Raw genomic sequence first — 24,934 nt, forward strand, 5'->3', positions numbered from 1 at the left:
TCTGCTCTACCACGGAATTATTACTTTCGTTGACACAGTAGCACATTCCTCTACTCTGCCCTTCTAACATGCATCCAATAACTGTTTCCTCTAGGACTGCTCCTAAAAGTCTCACAATCAATTAAATGCTCATACATTCACGCACTTTCACACCAGAAAATGTAGCACATGCACACAGAATCCTGCCTTTCCCGAGAACAGCGAACAGTCTGTCCCACTACAGAATTATAACACGCGTTAACCAAGCAGCGCTTACCTCTGCCCAGTCCTACAGACAAGCTCAGAGAATACCTATTACTCCTCCAGCGATAAGCTTCAACGGCGAACCTTACGGATCCCTGGGACTTAAGACCAGAGTTTCACAGATAACCTTCGCTACCATACACACTCCTCTTATACCGGAAATATGTCCCTAATAGTAACATACGACGATGTCACTGATTCCGAACCCAGACAATGTGACGCGCAACTTCAATTGTCACACGTTTTTCCCCGCATACGTACAGGGCCAACAATCCCGTCTTTCCCGAGAGCAGCACTCACTTCCCTCTGCCCTACTAAAACCGTCACCAGCTCCCCACGTTCCAGAAGCCGTACACACTACATAGAACTCAATACGACGACTTCAACATATAGTATTAGTACATATACCAACATCAAGCAATAAATCAATGAATCAAAAGCCTATATACAAGCAATCTATCAGATCAAGACAATAATCTAAAACCATCATACTGCTACCAGGAAACTGCTGCAGATCGGCGCATATAAATTCTCCCTACTTCCACGGACAGAGTAAATTCACAGTCGCACACACATGCACTCATCATACGCTAGGGCCCATCACACTAAAATTCACACTATTACTCTATCCACACTGAATACAAGAGAGAAACCTAAACCAATCTGCATCTAAAACGAGGTCAATGCGACCATAAAGATACTGTCCTGAGTCATGATTTTAAACATAGGAAATACATTTGAAACTCAATAAATGACAAAGAAATAACCACCCGACACTGGAATTCAAACAAATGGTTGTTTATCTAAATTAGTTCAAATGAAAGTCAATCAATAGCAAAATCATTATTCTCATAGTTACCTATTCTAGCTAAATGGGTCAGGACAGGTCTCTCAGTAAAGTCTCTCGAGCTGCCGTCCTCAGCATAGGCTCAGGAAGAAGAGGCCTCAAAAATCCCACAGACCCTCTCTAGCCTAGTAATATTTATAACAAAACTAGCGAAATAAAAGTAACAAACAAATTCTGAATGTCCGTTGAGCCGCTGAGCAGAGCGAGCAGGAGAGGATGTCACTTGGTAACATTTAGAAAACCTCCGCTTAGGAAAAATCACAAAAATAAAAACACGGAAGAAGGAAACTCGAGTTTGCAAGCGATACATTTATGAATGCTTTTCCTTGGTACCATAGCAGAGCCACCGCAGATTTATCGTTGTTCATTGTGGCTTTATTCTTTTCCAAGGGCAATTGGAAGCATGCCCGGAGCTGCTGTCCTCACGGAAACTTTTAAATCAGACAGAGGCTGTGGTCAGGTGACTTTCAACCATGTTCAGCAAGGCCTCTCGTCACATCTCAATCACTCGAGCGCAGGCTGTAAATAGCAGCCATCTTTGTTTAGGCCAAAACGAACCATCTTAATTAAAAGAAACACAAAACAACGTTACCACATCATAATGATTATACAGTGTTAATCCCCACTAATACCCTTATGTGTATGTAATTACCTAGCCGTCTGCAACACAAAGAAGCATTAGCACACGTTATTTTTGAAGCACAAACTCGAAAGAAATAGCACTTTTGCGATACTCATTTAATTAAATTGCATCCACATCATAATGATTATACAGTGTTAATCCCCACTAATACCCTTATGTGTATGTAATTACCTAGCCGTCTGCAACACAAAGAAGCATTAGCACACGTTATTTTTGAAGCACAAACTCGAAAGAAATAGCACTTTTGCGATACTCATTTAATTAAATTGCATCCACATCATAATGATTATACAGTGTTAATCCTCACTAATACCCTTATGTGTATGTAATTACCTAGCCGTCTGCAACACAAAGAAGCATTAGCACACGTTATTTTTGAAGCACAAACTCGAAAGAAATAGCACTTTTGCGATACTCATTTAATTAAATTGCACATATTATTAAGCAACATATATGCATTCCCACGTGTAGTTTCTCTCATTAGTAATGTTGGTTAATTAAGACTTTTAACGAAACTAATAATTAGTGATTATAAATTAGTAATTTTAATCATAACATATAAACAAAACTGGAGCTTAAAACTCAATACATTTTCAACAGAAAACTCTGCTCCAGCACCTGCACCAGTATGCCATAGGTATCCCTGTATGTCAATAATTACTTTCAGTATGTCAAGGCCTGCATTTTGCCCGGGTGACATCTTATACCTAGATTTACCTACAATATGCCAGGGACAACATGTTACCTTTATGTACCCATAAGCCAAGAATTATCTCAAGTATTCCATGACCAATGGCAGACTCGTAAGCTGAACAAGCCTTCTCCTATTCACTCACATTGTTAGTCAAGTCACGTCAAAGTAACTTTATTCGGTTCCAGAGACCATAAAAGTTTCAAAACTATTAAAAGAGAAATTCATGAGAATCAATCATTTAAAGAAGGATATAGTCCACAATACAGAGTACATTAACACAGCAAAATTATAATTATAGCATCCATCATGTTCATGACACCATGACTCATGATGTTTCCTAATGGCAATTGCAACTTTAATGTAATTAGAGACCACAATACATAAAGCCGTAGTAGCCAGAGAATGCAGATAATTAAAGCCCTCAATATAAGTACATGGCCTGATTTATCTTAATAATGAGTCTAAAAATGTCCCCCTCTGCTCTTTATAAAGGGGGCAGAATAGCATAAGGTGCAGTGTGCTCTGAGCTGCCAAATTATCGCATGGGCAGGGCATAAGTTTGTCAACCTATCCTGATTGTCTCAGAAAAGCGATTAAAAAGTGCAAAGTGCATAAGCGGAGTCTAGTTAGATAAAATCTTGTCTGTACATTTATAGTGAATGTTAGATAAAATTGCTGTTGGACAGGGAACACATATGGGAAACCTGTCAACTCAAGTTGTGCGTATTTACCCCAGAATAACGCGCCTCTTTTATGATGACTTTCGCATTTGTATGGATACTGGCAGGATTGTCAAAGTTATGCCCCAGGCCTATCTCATACAATTTATCTCTTACAAATTGGAGCCAAGGGATCAACAGTGCTCTATCTAGGTTAATACAGTCTTTGATAACCTCCCTTGAAAACATTAACTCCTCAGGCAGCCACATTTTTGCCCATAAAAGCAAAGGGGCAGTATCTATATGATCCTCTAAAGATTCCAGCCCTAGCTCACGATGACAAAAGAGTGTAGGGGCGCTGTTTGGGGTCATTAATAGCCTTTTCATGAATTTGTTTTCCACAGCCTGTAAGTGGCGGCTTTTATAGTAACCCCAGACTCCAGCCCCATAGGATACAACAGGCAAGCATTTGGCTTTGTAAAGTATAACCATCTCTCTCACCGGCTTATGGCCTAGTTTGCAGGCAAAGCAGAAGAGCCCCTCTACAACCCTGCCAGCATGTTGCACCCTTGAAGTGACAAGTGGTTCCCAATTCATCTTATTATTAAAAATGTTCCCTAAATAGTTAAAATTGTTAAACTTACCAATACGTTTATCCCTTACAGCAACATTTCTAGTTTTAGTTGATTTTTGACCTCACACCATGGTGTATGATTTAATAAAATTACCTTTTAAATCGAGTGCCAGCATAAAATCTGTGAAGGCATGGAGTGATTTTTGGAGACTGTTTGCTGTCAGGGCCATTAGCACGGTGTCATCCACGTACGATAGTAGCTGGACCCGATTGCCCCCCATTTGGGGAAAGTAAATTTCCTTATCTAATAAAAATGCCTCTAGGCCATTGGTATAAATTAAAAAGAGAAAGGGAGCTAAAATGCACCCTTGGCGAACCCCTTTGGTGGAGACTCTAGGCCCGGTCTGTTCCCCTTGTGGGACATATCTAACGGTAACAGTGGTGGTAGTATGAAGCCTACGCAGGAGGTTAATCAATGCCTCCTCCACACCCATTTTCCCCATTAGTGCCCACAATTTCTCCTGATTGACAGTATCAAAGGCACCGGACAAGTCCATGAAGGCCACGTGGATAGAACCCTCCCTGGCCTTCATGTACTGCCCATAATCAGGGACAAATTGAGGCACTGCTCAGTGGTACCCATCCCCTCCTGAAGCCGTATTTTGGACATGACCCCTGTGTTGGTCGCCCAAGCCAGAAGCCGAGCCAGGATGACCTTACCCAAAACCTTTTTAGTGGCATCGATAAGGGAAATTGGCCTATAACAGGCAGGATCATTCCTATTGATCTTTTGAAATACTGGAACCACGATGGCCTCCTTCCAGGTTGCAGGGATGGTGCCAGTCACCACTGCTTTAAAACATTAGTCAGTAGGGGAGCCCGAAGGTTAGGATTACTTTTTTTTTTTTTTTTTTTTTTATAAAAACCTTTATTTATGTCAGTCTGGAATACAGCTATTCAGCCGACATCCCGGAGGTTCGGCAGCCAATTAAGTACAACACATGGAAGTGTCCACAGCTCTGGTACAGGAAAAAAACAAAGGTTCCTTTTTTTAAAACAACCTAAAGTAAATAACACAAGCAAGGCAGTATACACAATGAACTCGTGCCAGTTCCCGATGGGGGTGCGGCCCCATTCCCAAAGTCAGAACAAAGCCACCGCTAACATTCTAGCATATAATCAGCATAAAAATCCCAAGTTGGAAGTGAAGCTAGGGGAAAGTTGCTCCTCTAACGGTTCAGTGGCCGGGGGCAGACATATATCACCCCTTTTAACGGTTTAGTGGCCGGGGGCAGACATATATCACCCCTGTGGTTAGGATTACTTTTAACCAGATCTAATGGGATGCCATCAGGACCTGGAGCATTCATACAAATTCCCTTCGCTAAGGCCTTCTCAACCTCCGCTACTGAAAGGGATGCGCTTAGTTGAGAAGCCTAGGTTAGATCTAGGGCCAAATCCCCTCCTGCCTCCTCTAACGGGAGGCAGTTTGGATTAAATATGGCTGAGAAGTGAGATTCCCAGACGTCCCCCAAAATCAGAGAGTCTGCCTAGCCTCTTCCGTGAATAAAGGGCGATTAATGATATCCCAAAAGCTTTTGGAGTCATTGAGGGAACTGACTCCCTCCAAATCATCCCACGCTAAGCTCCTCAATTCATCCTTCCTTCGATTAATTGTATTTTTATATGCCTGCCGTGCACTTTTAACTTGGGTTCTATCACGGGGGTTAGCATGGAGGGCCATTTTGAGGATCTTTTGAGCTCTAGAGCATTCAGTGTTAAACCACTGTTTCGCATGGTGTTCCCTTATCTGGACCGATTTAGTTAATCTTTTAGCTACATCCACACAAATCAATTCAAATTTGCAGATGACCTCGTCTGGGGGAAGAGTCATGTAGGAGGCACCTCATAATCCGATCATAGTTGGTTATCACAGTTTGTGCCTCAAATTGGGAAGGGATTATTTTATTCCACTTTAATCTTACCCCTTTATTACGATTATAGTGGATCAGGCGACCATCACTTTTCCCTGGCTGGGCTAATACACTGAGCAATGCCATGAGGAGGTTATGATCACTATCATTGTTTGGTTCCACCTCAAAGTCACAGACAAGTGTTCAGAACTTCTTTGAGATAAACATACAATAAATAAAACCTTCTCTTCTGCATACAACATAATTGGGAGACAGTCATGAGGGACTACTAGCCAGGTTATTGATCAGGCCTAGGTCATTCTCGATGATGATGGAATTTAAGGCCTCGCCCTGTGGAGTATGGATAAAATGTGGCTGGGGCTGACCCTGTATGTTCAGCAGCCCGCAGACTCGGTTGGTACTATAGGAATAGATAGTGCAATTAAAATCCCCCACCCAGAGAAAAAATAGTGACTGCCACTTCACTGAGATATTATTAATTTCCGCCTGTAAAGCTTCAATAACATGACAGCTATGTTGATCAAAGATGTTATAATACCAATTCACCACTACTAGCTTAACCTGTATCAAATTGGAAGACATCGTTCGTTGATACCAAGGGGACAATTCTACGACAGAAACTTTTATGGACCCATATTTGACTGTGATTAGCAATTTCAGCCCTTCTTTTGCCCTCCCTGCTGGTAAAGGTGTTACGTGAACAGTAAAGGGGCAGTAGCCGTCCAACACAATATATTGTCCTTATGCCATGTTTCCTGAAGGCAAATGATGTAAAAACCCTGATATACTTAAGCCATACCTCATCTATCAGTTTGGAGCTAATCCCTGCGATATTCCAGGAAATGATTTAAACGGGTGAGTGGTGTATCCCTGATTCACCAAACCCATAGGTATAGAGTTAATGGCAGACATGGTAACAGGAGTTGCTGGGCCAGACACCTCCCCACCAGGGTTACCATTTTGGATTGGGTTATAGGGCAGGGAGCAGGTTTCTGGTCTATCTGAGTTCTTAAAAATACCAATTAGTTTGTTTGGAGTGGTGCCCGGTGGAGCTAACAACGCCATGCTACCAGGTACATCTACATATGGGTCTCTCCCTTGGTTAATACAATACAAACCCATTCTTCTTGTTACAGCTGTGTGACTAGATTGTACAGTTAGTCAGTCTATATCAGTCAGACCAGAGAGCGCATCAAAACAATTAGGGTTAATATATGTGGAGGGCTGTATCGGGGGTATGTGTTCGGGGCTAGCCATGGGGGCGGTTGTCTCGAAATAATCCCCTGGCGGGGTGGGGGTTTAGAAAAAACCCAGGTGGGGCGAACCTATATCAATTCACCAGGAGAATCTCTGAGGTTTTACAGAGCAATGTGCACACACCTAGCATTGCTAAAGCTGAGCACGACACAATCCCTTTCCATGCATTTGGCCATATAGCCCACCCGACTCGCCCGCCTTGCCATGATAATACATTTAAACCAATTTATCTTGGATGGAATTTTCCTAAAGAACCAATGATCTGATTTATTGATAAGGTTTTGACAGCTTTCTTGCTGGCCAAAGGGCAGATGGGGTTACCCCCGTCAAAATCAATGTATTCAGTGTACATTCGGGGGTAGCTTTAGTGTGTTATTTGCATCCCGCCCCCTTAGGGTACTATTCTCTGGACCACTAGCATTTATATTTCCTTGTGGTGGTCTGCCCCCACTTAGCATGCCAAGTCTTGACTAATTAGTAGCCATATGCCCCAACTTTTGGTTGTTCCCATAGGGATTCCCATGGGGCACAGGTTCCCATAGGGTTGGGACCGGGAGTTTATTACTGGCTTAAATAAGGGGATCATCTTGAGAGAGAACCTGGCTACTTGAAGAAGGTGTTACGCTTATTGGGACCATACCCCTCAGAGACGCTAGTATAGGCGTCCTCTATCCTTTAATCTGTGCTACTTGGTTGGGTGGCCAAATCATTCTGCTTTTTAGATGCCAATTTTTCCTTTGGATCCGGCAAAAATCTATTAAGTTGCTCTTCTATACTGACTAGTCGGGATAAAATAGTTGCAAAGGCCTCTTATTCTAATTTACTAAGTCTATCAATAGGATGTCCGTGTCCTCCTGTGCAATGGTTCTTCCCTCTCCCACGCAAGATCTAAGTGGGTTTGTTTAGTTCTCTTAAGCCTCAGTGAATAGCCTTTCAGTTTACATTCAATCCCTGCCAATTCAGGACATTTTCTCTTCCCTCCTGTTGCGGCTTGGGATGCAGTAGTTTTAGTAGTTGGGCAGGGGATAGGGTCAACTCCCTCACGAAGAGCACGTGATTTGCCCTGACGCAGAATTATAACAGTGGTTGAAAGGGGGGTTTGTAACCTCTGTTCAGTGTCAATTTGAACCGCGGCTAAATGCGAGTCAGTGGTGGCAGGGATGTGTGAGACTAGGAGAGGAGTTAAAGAGAGACTTGGCTCAGACAGTTATATCTTCTTAGTAATGGCCCCTACCACCTTTTGAAGAAAGCCGGCCAAGGTGGTTTCAGTAGTTTTTGGGACCGGCATAGGTTTCCGTTTCCCCATAGTAAAGATTTTCCTTAAATATACAAGCTAGGGGAATAAAGAGGTTTTTACCTTCGCGTGGCTTCAAAGGCTGAGCCTCGAAACAAATGTCCCCAGGTCAAGGTGTAAGAACCAAGAGAGTAGACCCAGCCCAGCCTCCTCTGGGCTCCGACGGGTGTTGACGGGTCCACCCTTGGCCCGGCACACGCGTGCACGAACCTCGCAGCCGGGAGCCCAACGTTGATTTATGCACCTCCTGGCGCATCGCGTTGGCCGTGTGCAGCCTCAATGGTGCTTGGGGGCTGTGGTCCCCTTGTTATGCCGGTGGCAGCAGTAGCAACGGCAGACACACAGGCTCCATTTTTCTCACTCTCACCCTGCTTCATTCACTCCTACTCACTCTCTCTAACTTCCTCACACTCACTCATTCTCACCTCCAATCACCGTCACTCACACAAAAACATACACTTACATTCCCTCATTCTCACTAACACACTTGCAAATAATTTTACACACACTCTTTTACACTAATTGAATCTCAGAACTGCTGGTGTAAGGGGTGGGGGGTCTGCTTTGAACCACTGGTGCACGGGTGCTTTGTTTTAATAATTAGAGTTCTTGGGCCCCTCAGGCCTCTGGGCCCTGGTTCAGCAGCACCTGCTGCACCACTGATTGTTACCCCCTCACTGATTGTTACCCTCTCACGTACTCTGCTCACTATTCCCCCCCCTCCTCCCCCCCCCCCACCTGCTGCTCCGTTTCAATGCTTATTGGCCTTAGGGATGCAATCATGTGGTCTCAGATAGCCTCATTTTACAGATGTATTGTGCTGCCTAAGCACCGGATACAGAGTCAAGAATGTTGAGATTTCCATTAGTTCCTGCATTCTCATCTCATGCAAAAGATTGTGCAACCTGCATGTTTTACTGGCCGAAAGAGAGCACGAGTTCTGAACAGGATGAAATGTCTCCAAATATTAACTTTGACTTAATTTTGCATTTTAGGACTTTTTGGAGGCAGCGGTTACACTATATGAATCTGATGCAGAAGATGGGAAGTTAATAGACATTCAGAATCAGGAAATTTCAGATCTGGAGCAAGTTGGATTCTGCAGTGAAACAAGGTCGCTTCATGTGCAAAGAGGAGTGTAAGTTAATTTTTTGCCTTAACCATATGTAATAACTTAGATTTGGAGGCAGTCTTTTTTCAATCTGTTCCTTTCTCCGTGTTCCTCACAAGAAAACTGGCGAGCAGATACACTTTTGTAGTGAATCTTTATCATTTTTAGAAGTAGAATAATTTCCTTTCCATGAGTCTAAATATACCATAATGTTAGACAACTGTGCCCAATTCACGGTAGTATAATGTACTATTTTAAGAAGATTATGTTGGTAAAATATAACACATAATTCAGTAAGAATTGCTCGTAATCTGGGTTTGTGGATACCTTTGCTTTGTTTTGAATAATACTTGTGAACATTACAGCACACTGATAATTCAGGGATAGGGATTTGAGGTTAAAGTTTGACATACATTTTTATTGTAATTATAAACATTATGTTGTCGACTTTTGTGGTGCCTGCTATAGGTTGGGGAAAATAAATACACGTATCGTACATTATCTGTAGTTTTCAGGCTTTCAGCACATGAGATATCTGCATACTACAAACATCTGCAGACACAATTTGGTCCGCCTGATTCACATTGCTGACAAACAGTTGCTGTTGTTACTCATACCTGTGAAAAACATTGTCCTGTATCAGTTGGGCAGTTCTCTTGAAGTTTCTACTATTTAAATGGGTCTAGCTGGAATACTTCAGTCCAATACTTCCTATTGCTCTAATTCAATACCTACAAGGTGGAGGTCCCACAGGGGCAATTACAATGTGACCACCATCACGGCGGTCGCAATACCTGTATTTTACATTGCAGCGGGTGCTGCTGGCTGCAGCACCTGCTGCAATGTAAAAACGGGACATGTAACATATCCCTGCACTACATGGCAAGCACCACGTGGTGCCTGCCTCATGGTGCGGGGTATATAGGGGGGCACCATAGGGGACCCCAGTGCCCAAATCTGGGGTGCCGGGAGGAAGGGGGGCCAGCTACAGGCCCCCAAAGTCCCTTTCCGTCTGCCTTTTCAAGGCAGGTGGATAGGGACATCATAATCCCTACGACAGTGCCTAGCAGGCACTGCCACCGTTGTAGGGATATGATTCCCCTCCTATGGTCTGACGGGCTCCTTGAGCCCGTCGGAACATTGGTGGTCGGTCTTCCCGACCACCAAAGACATTCACGCCATTGTAATGTGGCGGGCGTAAAACTTGCTTGCGGTGGTGATGAAACCACCACCAACAGGCTGTTGGTGGCGTTTTCACCACCAACGTAATCATGCCAGAGTTTGTGACTGTATAATATGAAAATAGTAATTTCTTCACCGCAATATCCACTGGCACACCAGAGATTTGTCCATACATAATACATTCCTTTAGCATGCGATTTACCCTCTCTGCCGGTTCATTAGCCTTAGGACAATATAAGGCAGTTTTTAAATGTACAATGGATAAATCCTTTAAAAAATCTTTAATCTTTTCTGAAACAAACTGGACAGCATTATCTGTTATGGGCTAGGTATCCCCTCTTTCATGAAGGGTCGGAAAGAAAATTGATCATGTCCTGGGCAGTAATACGATTGACCACTTTAACCACAATCCAACATGAAAAGTAGTCCACTAATACTACCATGAATTTACCAGACCATAAGAAACAGTTGCAAGGACCCATTATGTTTAGCCCAAGTTTGTCCCGCGGCTTAGATGGTAAAGTTACTGGAGACAGGGGTGCTTTTTTTACATGTTTGTTTTTATCCCTCAATGAGCATGTGACACACTCTTTGACTTTATTTTCCACCAGACTATCCATTCCAGGGAACCAATGCATTGCTCGCACTTTGAATTTAGTAATTTGCACCCCAAGTGGTCTTAAGGCTCTAAATCAACAATCTTCCCCACAAAATCTTTTGGAGCAATAATGTTTTCCTCTCTCATACCCATATCTTCTTGTAAATTTAATTCATGTCTTATTTCCCAATAACCTTGTATGTCCTCTGGGAGACCATTGGATTTAGGAGGCCATCCCTGGATAATCTTATGATTTAATGTAGTAATGACAACCTCATTATTGGAACACTCAACCCATTCCTTCTTAGAAATACCTGACTGAGTTAGTAGCAACACCGACTCCTAAACACTTACATCACTAGTCACAGCCTGCCCTTTCCATGGCAATCAAAGGAGGCAATCAGCCACAGTGTTCTTGTTCCCTTGATTAAAGTCAGTTTTGAGATTGTAACCCTTCAGACCTAAAATCCATTTGGCTATGAGTGGAGTGCTCCCTTCCTTTGGTGGAGAAAATGTACGTTAAGGGTTTATGGTCTGTTTTTGCCATAAAAGGAAGGCCCCATAGAAAACACTTATAATAGGTAATGGCCCAATAACAGCCTAGGGCTTCCCTTTCAAAGGTTGAATAGTTTGTCTCGGCACCTGTAGGAAGGTGGAATCTGACTAATGGTTGCCCCCAACTTTTTGCCTGGTATTTGAGTGGTTTTTGACTAGTCTGGCTGGGATCCTGCTATCCAGGACCCCAGCCTATCTGCTTTCTCCTTAAAACTTATGTGAGTACCCTAGGTACAAACCAATTGGATGCTGAGGATGCCCTGACAGTCCCTTGTAGATGGTACCCTAGGTACCCAGGGCATAGGTCCCTCAGTAGGCCTACCAGGGCTGCAGCACTTATTGTGCCACCCTGGGACAGCCATACAAACTGACACCACCAGACCACTACTGTAGTCTGGGTAAGGTGGTGCTAGCACCCCTTACAGGGATATAGGTACCCTATATCCCACCCCATTACAACACATATACTCTCATAGGTCACCCCTATAGCAGGCCTTGCTAATCCTACAAGGCAGGGTGCTGGGGTATGTGTGAGGGGGGACCCCTACCTGAGTAGGGCCTCTCTGCAACCCTCGTAAAATCATTGCTGGGTTGTTTGTAGTGTAGCCATACCATATACTCTTAACCGCATTACAAGTCTATCGCGATAGCGTGATAACTTGAGAATGGCTACACAGAACCATATCGTGTTTGGTGTCAAACATGTAGGAATCCTACCCCCAGTCCAGCCATGGGCATGAGGGTACGATTCCCCCCTGCTAGAGGGGCGATATGGGAAAAGCGGCAGAATTCGGACACCAATTTAAAAGTGCACAAGTAGTACAAAATGGCTACTACCCGCCACCCACACGACTCTGGCTGGCTGTTGCTGGGGATAACCCCAGCCTCGCCAGCTGGACAATAGGGCTCCTGTGGCAGGGAGGTGCTAGCATCTCCCCAGACAGGATATGTGGATTGGAACAGGGTGGGTGCACCAAATGTCCTTTCAGAGTTGCACGTAGGCAGCTGCAGTGCCTTCATTCTGCATACACCGCTTGGAACCGGTTCAGGGGCATCCTGCCCCTCGCTCAGGCGGGAAACACACAAAGGGGAGAGGGTGTAGCCACCCTTTCCCGCCTCACCACTCATTGGTGGACACTACTCTGGACACTCCCCTAATCTTGGGGATAAAGGTGAATAATGTGGCACCAGAGCCTCAGATTAATCTTGGACTTTACAGACTTGACCTTCGACGAGCTGCTGCCCAGCTGACTGAAGAAATCTCCCTTGGGATAAAGGAGTTATCCCCCTGCTTGGCAGGCACCTGAAACACTGCAAGTGACCCGGTTGGAACTTCGCTGCTCTCACGAACGTCCTCGACTTCCAGCACCCTTGAGGTGGGTTTCCTAAGCATCCCAGAGGCCAGTGAGTGTGCACAGCAAACCTGTGTACCGTGGACCGCATGGGTGCCGAGATTCCCAATACCCCAGGACACCGGCCACCTCTTGCGTAGCACACGACCCTGACCAGTGGGGAAGTTGGCCCATTATTGAGCCAACCACCAAGCAGCATCCGTGCCAAAGATCAGCGCCCTAGCCCCCTCCGGTGGCCCGTGGGCTCCCTTTTACACACTCCATTTTGCTGCCTTCCCTTGTCTCTCGACTTGTGGGCCCGAGCGGAGGACAATCTCGACAACTAAGAGTTCCCCTGGTTGCTCCAGGCCTGCTCTACAGTCTCTCCAAAGGAGACCTCTCACAGACCTCGGGGGTCTGCACCAGTAGCTGATATGTTTATCTTGCGTGGGTTGCGGTTGCCAAGGCTTAGTGGATCCAATCCGGACACTAACACCGCAGCGACCCTCATCCGACGTGGGACAGTCGCCCTCCCGAAGCTGGCCTTCCTTGAAGCCTCCCGGAGCCCGTGGCTGCAGATCCAATCTACACCTCTTTCCACTTGAAGCACCCGACATTGAAGGGCTCTTTGCTTTGAGCTCCCTGGTCACTGTGCCGTGACCCAGACTCTGTCCCCTCTGCTTTCAGGTTCTTCTCTACAAGTTCTACAGCTTCAATCTTCACGGCATCATCGACGCTTTTGGCTAGCAGCACTTTTGAACATTTCTCCATTGAAAATCAGCCCGCGACCCGACATCGAAAACGACCTATGCACCCGGCTTCCCTGGGGCAGGTAACAGTGGTACCTCGGTACTCTCGTGGTAGTGGGCTCTTCAAAAGCTTAACTCTAAAGTTTTAACTTTGTACTCCTGCTAGAAGTGACTTTAATCTGTTTAAATCAAACCGCGACATTCTCTATAGGCTTTAATAGAGATCCTGATAGCAGCTATTTCCACTGCACGCGCCTCCCGTGGGTCCCCTTCCTCATAACCTGGGGTGGATTCTTAAGGGGCCAGCGATCCTAAATGCCCTAGGCATTGTCTGTAGAATTGTCGTGGTTCTTATACCACTTTTTTAATATATGGTTTGGTCCCCTCTGGGGCCCTATGATTCCAGTGCTATTTTATTGTATCTATCAATGCTTGTTTGAATTGTAACTTTGCCTCAGCCTCATAAAGAGACTTGTGGGATTCTGTTTAGAATAAATACATATATTTTGTATATATACCTGTGTGGACTACTCTTTCATTTGGTCATTCAAGAGGTTATCTATGGTAAAACAATAAGCTGAACACTCCTTCAAGACTTAGCCTGAAGGCTGCTCTCCACAGCTACCACTAGGATAGCTTTCTTTAAAGGTTGTCTTTAACCTATCATCAATAAGAGTCGAATTGGACTGGTGCAAGGTGTCCCCTATAACTAGGAGACAGCATATGCCAGGCCAACTTCTCACAGCACCCTTCAGCACTCTTTAAGCAAACGCCACAATTCTTTCATTGCCATCCAGCACTTGCACTATGGAAGCCCCTAAGCTGTATTGCAGTATACAGTTTTGTTTTTCATGAGGAGTTGAAATTTACCAGTGAAAGAGCTTTGATAATGACTTCTTTATATCATCAAAGGCAACCTTGCTGGTGTTATCCGAAACAAAATGGGCTCCTTTTTTAATAGATGCCTTAAGAGAGTAGTGTAATCTGTGAAATTCTTCACAAACTTGGTCATATATTCCATTAGACCCAAGAAAGACTTAATGTCCTAAACAAGCTACAGAATCTACACAGAACTTACACTTATCCAGTTTGATTGTGTTGTGTGTTGTTTTTCTAACCAGTGATTTACCAGCGGTGCTGCAGACACTTTATGCCTTATTCTGGATTTGTGTTGTATTATCCTTTGATGAACTTCTTGATTAGTCTTCCTTCCAAGACGTTCGTCAAGGTACTACACAACACAAATCCAGAATAAGGCGTAAAGTGTCTGCAGCACCATTAGTAAACCACTGCTTAGAAAAACAACACACAGAAAATGATCTGCGTTGGACTGTACTAGGAGTAATTCTTCAAAACCACGATGAGGAGACCTCGAGAGACAGTTGATGAAGTTGGATGCTCATTTAAATTTATACTTCAACGCGGTAAGTGATGGGTTGAATGAAATGACGCAGCTTAAGAAAAAATTATATCTAATTTTTTATGAATAAATGTAAACATCTTTCATTTTAGTTAAATACTGCTGTCTGAGACTACGTTTCCCAGAATGCACTAAACTGAATAATTTTTACCTGATGCCAGGGCCGGACCGGGAACCAAAACCGACCCTGGCAAAGTGCTCGGCCGGCCCCCCATGGGGGGGGGGGGGGCGGTTGGGGCTGCGACCGAGATGTTTGCCAGGGCCCAATCGGCTGATTTTATTACAGGGGCTGATTTTGCAGCTATGGTGCAAAAACAGTCCTGTAACAAAAACGGCCCCTCAGGGGCCCAAAACAGGTCCCCACCCTGGCGGCCCACCGGGGAAATCCCCGGTGCCCACTAGGGCCAGTCCGGCCCTGCCTGATGCCGAGGTACATCTTAAAAGGTAATGTCCCAAATGGTGCCACCAATCAGGTTTGGTAAAGGGCATATTCCCAGCATTTTCAAACATAGAACAGCGAGTTCCGGCGACTGGAATAGCTCAAATCATGGCCAGTCAGGAGCTGAAAGCTGTAGGAGAAGGGAAGTTTCACTTACTGATGTAAGTGTTCGGACACAGGTTGTTTGGATCTTGTTGAAGGCCTTGAACTATGCAGGGAAGACAAAGTGATATAATGTGGCATTTTTGTGTGCTCGTAAACGATACATCAATGACAATGGCTTGCGGCCCCGCCAATACGTCCTTTTTAAAGAGGCACAGTCATATTCATGTCTTCCATTGGTTTTAGATCAGAAATTAGAGGTCAGCCCTGAGGAATTTCTCCACCATTTTATGGGGAGAGGAGTTGGCTTAACGGCTAGGGCAGCCGAACTCGAATCTGGGGAACTGGGTTCGAGTCTCGGCAATGACGCTGAACATCCTGTGATTCTGGGCAAATCACTTAAACTCCCCGTGCCTAACAAAAATGAATGGGTATCCTCATGTCATGTAACTGGTGCTATGTAAAGCGCTCTGATACCCGATTCGGGTCAAGTTTGCGCTATATAAAACTCTGCAAATAAAAAAAAAATACGAGCAGACACCAGACCTATTTTAGTGAGTAGCGGTTTTGTATTAACAGAGTTGTAGAGCCTGTGTTTTCAACAAGTTAAACAATCCTGTGCATGTTCTGTGTCCGTGCTATGGTGAATTCATAAACGGCACATTAATGGCATGGGTATGTGGCACCGCTGACATGTCCTTTTAAAAAAGAAGTACAGGAGGGCGTGGTCTCGCCGTGAATGGCGTGAGACGTACACTGAGGGAGCTCCCGTAAGCCGTCGTCTCTAGCAGCCTCTAAAGCGGAGCTGGGCACCCATCGGCACCGCAAATCGGGACGCACAGGTGGCAGAACACGGGGGCACCTCCTGAAGAACAGACGACGGCCTAGTTGGTACGGGTGCCGGAGTGTGGGCCTCCTGACCCTAACGGCCAGACTCGGCGGCAGCCGCCGCCATTTTGTCTCTGGAGATCCCGGGCCTTAGCAGCACTACACGCTGCCGCCTGCCCTCACGAGACGCGCGGGCGGACCGGCGGTCAGGAGGGGAGCACCTGGGCCTGCGTGGGGCCCCTTCAAGATCGGGGTGCACTCATGACCAGAGGAAGCCCGGCGGCCCTGCCTCCTCGCCCCCCGGAGCTGACTCAGCGTGAAAAGCAGCCGCCGAGACCTCCCTGCGTAGCGGCCTCTTCTTGAATCGGGCAGTGAGGCGGAGCGACAGGCTGTGTCTCCGGGGGCACCTGGTGCATGCTGGCACTTAGAGAGGCTGACTTTGCCCCTGTGGAGACCCGGCCCTAGAGCAGCAGCCCTCCGGCCTGGCGGGTCTGCACCTGGGCACGAACCTGCTCCCTTTCCTGCTACCCGTACACTGCTTCTGGCTAGACTCTTGACACGCTGACCTCCTGAGCAGGTGAGGTGCGGGGGCAGGAATACTACTGCACATTGTGGTCCTGATTTCCTGTCCTGCTTGGCCTAGGCCCTGCATCACCCTGCACGTGAACCTCTCTATTTGCACGAGTTACCAGTGCGGTGACCTTACCTGTAGCCTACTCCAGCTGTGCCCTGGACTTCCCAGTGGGCCGCTCCTTGGGTTCCGGAGTGCTCAGCAGACCACGTGGGTGAGGGACTACTGGCGACTACGCCCTCCGCTGTTGTAGGGCCCCACGCTTGGCGTGATCCCCCGAAGCTGGACCCGGAGCTATAGCAGCAGCCCTCCGGCCTGGCGGGCCTACACCTGGGCACAAACCTGCCCTCTTTCCTGCTTCCCGTACACCGCTTCTGGCTGGACTCTTGACACGCTGACCTCCTGAGCAGGTGAGGTGCGGGGATGGGAGTACTCCTGCACGGTGTGGTCCTGATTTCTTGTCCTGCTTAGCCTGGCCCCTGCATCCCCCTGCCACGTGATCCTCTCTAGCTGCACGAGTTCCCAGCGCAGTGTCATTACCTGTAGCTCCAGCTGCGCCCCGGCCTTCCCTGTGGGCCGCTCCTTGGGTTCCGGAGTGCTCAGCAGACCACGTGGGTGAGAGACTACTGGCGACTGCGCCTTCCGCGGATAGAGGGCCCCACGCTTGCCCTGGGCCCACGGAGCTGGACCCATCCTGGACGGATGCGCGGACACTCAGTTGGCCGGGCGATTGTCCTGCTGGGCCCCCTGATTCAAGCGGACGAGGCATGGGCTGAGGGATCTCTCCGCGGGTGACTGCCAAGTGGGGGTCACCACTCTGAGTGCCCTCTCCTCTCCTCTACCTGGAATCAACGTGTGTTGAGGGTGGACCACTCTTCTGCGCCCTTTCATTTAATTGCCCGACACGGTCACTGGTTCAGCTGCCTGAGCCACTGTGGTGCGGTGTTAATCCTGGACTTCTATATGACTTCTACACCACCCGCCTGCAGTGCGGCCCACGATATCCTTGGCCTCCACTCCTGGACCGTGCTAAGGTTGACCTCCCCGGCAGCAGGGTCTCTGAGGCACCATCGACCGCAGCTGCACCACTAGTTCCCTCCCCCCCTCTTTGGTAGCTGCGGATTGCTGCGTGAGGCGCCTCTCATGGTGGCCTACGCCTTCCCACTCGGGGGCCCCGGACACCCTTGAGCGGCGGCCAACGCCCTCTTGTCTGCCCTGATTGCCTTATTAGGTATTGGAGGGCGCCCGGCCCCGGGGGAGATGATGCGCACCAAAACGGGGAAGGACTCTGCGGCATCCCAGAAGGATAACCCGGTGGCTGCGTTATGGAATAAACCGGGCCAGCTGCTCCTGGAAGGATGGCGTTGTCAACTGAAGAGGACTTGACGCTAGTTACACAGTCTTTCATGGTCAACTTCATGATGGAGCTTAAGTCTGAAATTGGCTCCTTGTGCTCGGTGGTCCACTCCTGTGTCCGGGAGCTACGAAAGGAGGTCACTGACCTGGGAGAGAGAGTAGATGGCCTCAAATACCGTGGATGCCCGGACGGAAGACCAAGAGCACCTCTGGCAGTGGCTAGCCACCTTAAAAGAACAGCATATTGACCTGCAGCTAAAGCAAAAAGGTTTGGAAAATCGGAGCCGCCGCAACAATCTCCGCCTTAGGGGGATACCAACTGGGGCTGAGGGGTCAGGCGTCATGACATTTGTCGCGCAGCTGCTGCATGAAATCTGGGGTGACTATGACACCTCCCCCCCCAGCCCTACATCGGGCACACCGAGTGTCGGGACCAGCCAGCCGGAAGGGCCTCATACCAGACATGCTGACCCGGGTGCACTTTTTTAACGAGAAAGAGGCAATCCTCAAAGCGGCGCGCTCCAAATCGGAACTCACCTACAAAGGCACCACCATACAGATTTTCCAGGACCTGGCTCCCACCACGCTGCGCAGACGCCGAGACTTTAAACCCAGTATCAATTGGGCCATCCCTTCCCCCTTATCTTTCATTGGGAATGTAAGCGCCGGATGGTGCGGTCACTCCGAAAAGCGGCGCAACTATTACGCCTCTCCATCACGCCGCCCTCTAGTCCAACGCGCCTACCCCCTCACGCCCGGGAACCTGCAAAGCCATCTTGGACTAGGATACGCCGCTCCCGGAAAACCTCACACCCAGAGGAGCAGGCTGCCTCACAAGCTAAACAAGACATTATTCAACACATCCGCTCTATGGAGGAGAGTCGTTCTCCACCTAGCTCTCGACCTTCCACGCCTGGATAGAATTGAAATGCACTCGTGCTTGTAACATCCTGACACACCGCCCACACTTGGTATCTTGAAGTAATGGGTTGGTGCCCCACTCTGCGATTGACGACTTCCCAGCTCCATACATTTGGGCTCGGCGGCGTGTGCCTTCCCTGCTGCCACACTCTACGTTTGGAGGACCCGCCCCCCCTGCTCCTGGGAGAGTGACATCACCGGGATGACCTGTGCCTTTGGGCCGCGCTCATCCCTGGACTGGAACAGGACATTATGGCCCAGTTGGCCAATGTTGTATTTTTTGTTTTTTTATTCTCTTCACTCTCTTTTCCCCCCTCTTTCCTCTCTATCCCTCTTCATGGCGGGTGGGGGTACCCCACGCGATGATCCCCCCCCTTCCCAGTAGGAGCAACACCCCTCTGCCCTTCCCACATATTACAGCACACCGCCCACCGCGCTGGCGTAACAGCTTGCTTCAGACCCTGACATTTACATGACTACTGTTCCCTGCCTGAAGATAATGTCCTGAAGTGACCTGGTTCCATAGGATGATGTGACACAGCAGACGTAGCCAGTATATATCTTTAGGTTATTTATTAAGATAGTAAAGTCCATAGTATAGCCCCACCAGGAGCAGCCTGCTAGCTGCTCAGCCCATCCTCTCAACTGTCTCACACCACACCAACATTCCAGTCACGTCATCATTCCACATGGAACACTCACACTGGCTGAGCAGCTAGTTACAAGATACAGGAGAACAGTTAACCTTATATGAAGATACTACAATATCTCCCTTCTTTCCAATTGACAATAAAACAAGGAATACTAAAAGTACATAGCAACTAGACACAAAATATAAACAAGAGATAAATAGTCCAAATCCCAAGGGTAAAATGAATAAAATATACCACGAAAGGGAACCAGACTATAAAACGGAAGAAAAGGATAAGAAAAAATAAGAATGAACTATCACCATCCTCCTCTTATATTAAGACACAAAAGAGAACATTAAACTCACACACTATCACCAACCTCCTCCTTCCATGAGACACAATAAACTACCAAACGGAGATTGCAAAGACACCACATAAGATAAATGTGAAAGAAAACACAGAAAATCACAATAGAGAAACATACAGGAAAAATCACTTACAAACGAATACACAATGGGTGGATGTCACCCATCACTAAAACGTAGGTGGGACTAACACCCCCTAGACTCTGAGAATAAAGGACTAACAACGAAACGTACAGAATACAGAAATGGGACTAAAACCCACAAACTAGTGCAGCAAGGTTACACGCATGGTTTCTTTAGTCCAACTCGTCGCCAATTGAAGTGACCTGGTTCCATAGGATGATGTGACACAGCAGACGTAGCCAGTATATATCTTTAGGTTATTTATTAAGATAGTAAAGTCCATAGTATAGCCCCACCAGGAGCAGCCTGCTAGCTGCTCAGCCCATCCTCTCAACTGTCTCACACCACACCAACATTCCAGTCACGTCATCATTCCACATGGAACACTCACACTGGCTGAGCAGCTAGTTACAAGATACAGGAGAACAGTTAACCTTATATGAAGATACTACAGGTCCCTTAACAAGCAACGCCAGATTTGGCGCTACCTCCTGCAGGGCAACCCGGACGTCATCCTCCAGCAGGAGACCCACCTGCTGGAGGCTGATATCCACCGGATGGCTCATCCGCGCTACCCTCTCCAATTTTGGGCCACAGGCCCCACACAAACGGCTGGAGTGGCAATACTCTGTCTCTGTAGACCTGGCATCAGAAAAGAGGAATCCAAGATAATTCGAGGCCACGATGGTCGCTTTATCAGGGTGGTGTCAAGATCAGGCAGCGCTCTTTTATGGTATGCAATATCTATGCACTCAACCAGGCGCAGGACCTGTATCTGCGGACGCTCTTGCGGGAACATATACCACAGGCTGATCCTTCACTAATCATGAGGGGCGACTTTAACATGGTGTGGGACGCTGCATTGGACCGCAGAGACGCTTCGTACCATGGGACAGGGGCTATGTCTTCGGCCCTCAAGATGCAGATAGCGGATCTTGCCTTATTAGATTCTTGGCGCTACCACTCTCCTGACGTACGCCATTGTTCTTACTACTCACATGTGCATCGCTCCTATTTGCGTATCGATCACATTTTTATCTCCCATTCCTTGATCGGTGAGTCGCTTTCGGCCTCCATGTCCGACATATCGGTCTTGGATCATGCTCATCTTGAGCTTCTCCTGCGAGACCTGGTTGCCTGCACTCCTCGGGCCCAGCCGTGGCGTCTACCTCCGCATATCCTTCGGGATCCAGTAGATGTGGAGAGCCTGCGAACCGCCATTGACTCCTACTTTGCAACTAACGACATCCCCGAAACCTCTTTTCCCATAGTATGGGGCGCATTTAAGGCCATGATCCGAGGCCACATCACATCTCTTGCTATTGCACGGGCACGAGAAGCGCACCTCTTGGAAAACAAACTATCTAGGGACATTAAGGCCCTTGAAAGGCAGAACCAGGAACACCCTTCACTTGCACATAAAAGGCACCTGGCGAATCTTCGAGGCCAACTGCGCTCTCGTCGAACTAATAAAGCTGAGCGAGCTCTCTTAACGCTAAAGCAGCGTTATTTTGAGAGGGGGACAAAGTGGGCAGGGTTTTAGCTAGGCGCCTGCGGGTGCGGGTTGCTAAAGCGCACATTGCCAACGTTCGGACAGGCGATAACACGTGGGCTACCACGGAAGTGGCTAAACGAGACGCCTTCCATTCATATTATTTGGCCTCATCGAACCTGACCAAGTTGGCTTCATTCGACACCGCCAGGGAGCAGACAACGTGCGCCGTATTGCGCATCTTGTAGGGAAGGCCCGCCACTGGAACATACCTGCATGTTTACTATCTCTCAACGCGGAAAAAGGGTTCGACCGCGTGGACTGGACCTTCCTTCGAGGTGTGCTGCACAAAATCGGGCTTGGCCTGCTCATGATAGCTCGGATCATGGCTCCCTATCTTTCCCCACAGGCTCGAGTGCGGGTTAATGGTCAACTTACAAACCCCATCTCCATACAGAGCGGCACGCAACAGGGTTGCCCCCTCTCCCCCCTATTGTTTGCCCTCGTGGTGGAACCCCTAGCCGTGATGATCCGGCAAGCCCCCGATGATCATGGCATTCCCCTCGGGGGTCAACAATATAAAGTGGCTTTCTTTGCTGACGACCTGATTCTTACGCTGTCCCGTCGACACACCTCTCTCCCGGCACTACTCTCTTTGTTGCAGTCCTTTGATCAGGCATCTGGCCTTAAAATTAACCATGAGAAGTCTTGGGCCTCGACCCTTACAATCCCAAGGGAGGAGATACACACGCTTCAATCCCTCTTCCCTTACAAGTGGGCCACCAACTCCATTCGCTACCTGGGACTCCAACTGACTCCCTCGCTAGACACGTGGTCCCAAGTCAACTGGCGGGAATGCAGGTGGGCAGTTCTGGAGGACATATGCACCTGGAAGCCCCTTACTCTCTCTTGGCTGGGCCGCCTGAACGCCATCAAAATGTCAGTACTTCCAAAAATCTTATATCTATTCCAATGTCTCCCCACCCCCATCCCGCAGCACCAGATTCAAAATCTCCAGCGCAACATCACTAACTTCATATGGGGCGGGCGTAGGCCGCGATTCTCCAACAAAATTCTTATGCTCCCAAGGGACAGGGGCGGGCTTGCGTGCCGCCAACTTATTAGACTACTACTGGGCTTCCCATCTTCGTTTTGTCTCTGAATGGATGGCGTGGGAGAGCGAAAAGGTTTGGTTCCATATGGACAGGGCGGTAACTGGACGAACCATCATGGACCCACCCTGGGTCTCCCGGGCGTCGCACTCCCGTAGTGCTTATATTGCCCTTCCCACCAAGACGGTATAGGACATCTGGGACAAAGTGGCTGTCTCCAAGGGACTCACCACCTTTCCATCCCCCACTACCCTCATCGCGGGGATTTTGCTCTTCCCACCGGCTGTTAACTCCCACGTATTCTCTGCCTGGTTGGAGGGTGGATGCAGAACGATCCGGGATTTGTTGGTCGGTGATGCTTTCAAAACTTTTGCGCAGTGTAAGGAAGAGTTCCGACTCGCGGACGGAGCACGACTCCAATACATGCAACTCCGCCACTGGGTGTTCACGTCTTCCTTAGCACAGGCCGCCACTCGTGCGTTCACTCCTTTTGAACGCTTAGCACGCGCCTTTGACGATTCTAAGGGCTCATCTCTCGGACTTATCAGGTTCTACAACACCCCCCACTCGTGACTATCCATCCTTACCAACGTCAATGGCAATCGACAGTCTCCACTGACATCACTCCTGCTCAATGGAACTGCCTATGGCGGGACATCCTGAAGGCATACCGCAGCGTTACTCAACGGGAAACTGCATATAAGATTATGACGCACTGGTACTATACTCTTCTTTGATTGCACAGGATGTTTCCCGCCTCCTTTCTTTGGGCTGAATGCTCTCTACATGTTAGGCGCTGCTAAACAACTCATAGCCTTGTACTGGAAAAAAACGGAACCCCCTCCCATTGGCCTTTGGTTTACGCATCTGTGGCACATAGTAACTATGGAGTTACTTGCCCCGAGCTTGCAGTCTTGTGACAGTCACTTCACCAAAATATGGCAGCCCCTGGTCACCTACCTTTGTAAAATGGAACATGCACGCCTTCTGCCCCCAAAGCTCCGGGCTCTACATTTCTTTAAAGACACTGTGTATCCATCTGACTTTGACAGAGCCCCTACAAAAGCAGTCTGACCCTGCCCCTCGCCCACCACTGTATTCCCCGAGGGGTAAGCCGAATGTCATGCTCTGTGCCTCTGTCCACCTCCCTTCCCCCACCCCGCCGCCCTGTCCTTTTTAGCTATTGTTTTGGACTACTGCTTTTGGAAATCATGCTCATTATGAACTGCCTCTCCTGTTCCCCTTTCTATGTCTTGGGCTCTCTTGTAATAGCTCTTATTCACCCTCATTTCTGTTCGCCCCCTACATGCTCCCCTACTGACTACTTCTGTTCTCTCTCTCCTCAAGTGTTCCCCTTTTCCTTCCTATCCATGTTTAATTTGGGTATTCATGTTCTCTTTGCCTAAAGGCCTCTTCGCATTGAAATTCTACGCAGTGCCTCTTGTCATACGCGGCCGGCCCGCCTTGAGTTGTAGGCGACTTGCTGTGTAATATCTACCTTGATAACCAACACCTGCACTTTATATGCCTATCCTAAAACAACGCGGCCGGCCCTGCAAAGGGTTGTAGGCGACAAGCTGTGTACAGATAGATCCACCCCCCTGGTTTTTCCTTCAAAATAAAAACAGATTCAAATTAAAAAAGAAGTACAGTCACACTTACGTTCTTAGTTGGTTTTAGAGTGGAAGCGAGAGGTCAGCCTTGAAGAGTTTTACCACCATTTTAAGGCTTTGAAGTATTACTAGCGGACTCGAGGCTAATTTGAGTGAGTAGTGGTTCGGTTTTTCTGTGACAGGAATAGACATGTGCATGTGATTATTGTGTTGGTGCGTTTGTTTTTAGAAACCAGAAACGGTTGTCTACGGAGTTGTGTTCTGGAAGTTAGAATGTGCAAGGAAAGAG

General features: G+C 47.6%; 1 protein-coding gene across 3 annotated transcripts in view; it reads left to right on the forward strand.

Annotated features, from left to right (window-relative positions):
- CRYBG3 (crystallin beta-gamma domain containing 3) overlaps positions 1-24,934 on the forward strand; it is a 1,479,538-nt gene that overhangs the window by 818,655 nt on the left and 635,949 nt on the right. For all 3 annotated transcript variants that reach the window (XM_085622435.1, XM_085622437.1, XM_085622436.1), the window contains one exon: positions 9,141-9,283. In XM_085622435.1, the coding sequence (XP_085478561.1) occupies positions 9,141-9,283 (143 nt within the window). The remainder of the gene's footprint in view (positions 1-9,140; positions 9,284-24,934) is intronic.

The sequence above is a fragment of the Triturus cristatus genome, chromosome 8 (assembly GCF_964204655.1).
Source record: "Triturus cristatus chromosome 8, aTriCri1.1, whole genome shotgun sequence".
Lineage (NCBI taxonomy): Eukaryota > Metazoa > Chordata > Amphibia > Caudata > Salamandridae > Triturus > Triturus cristatus.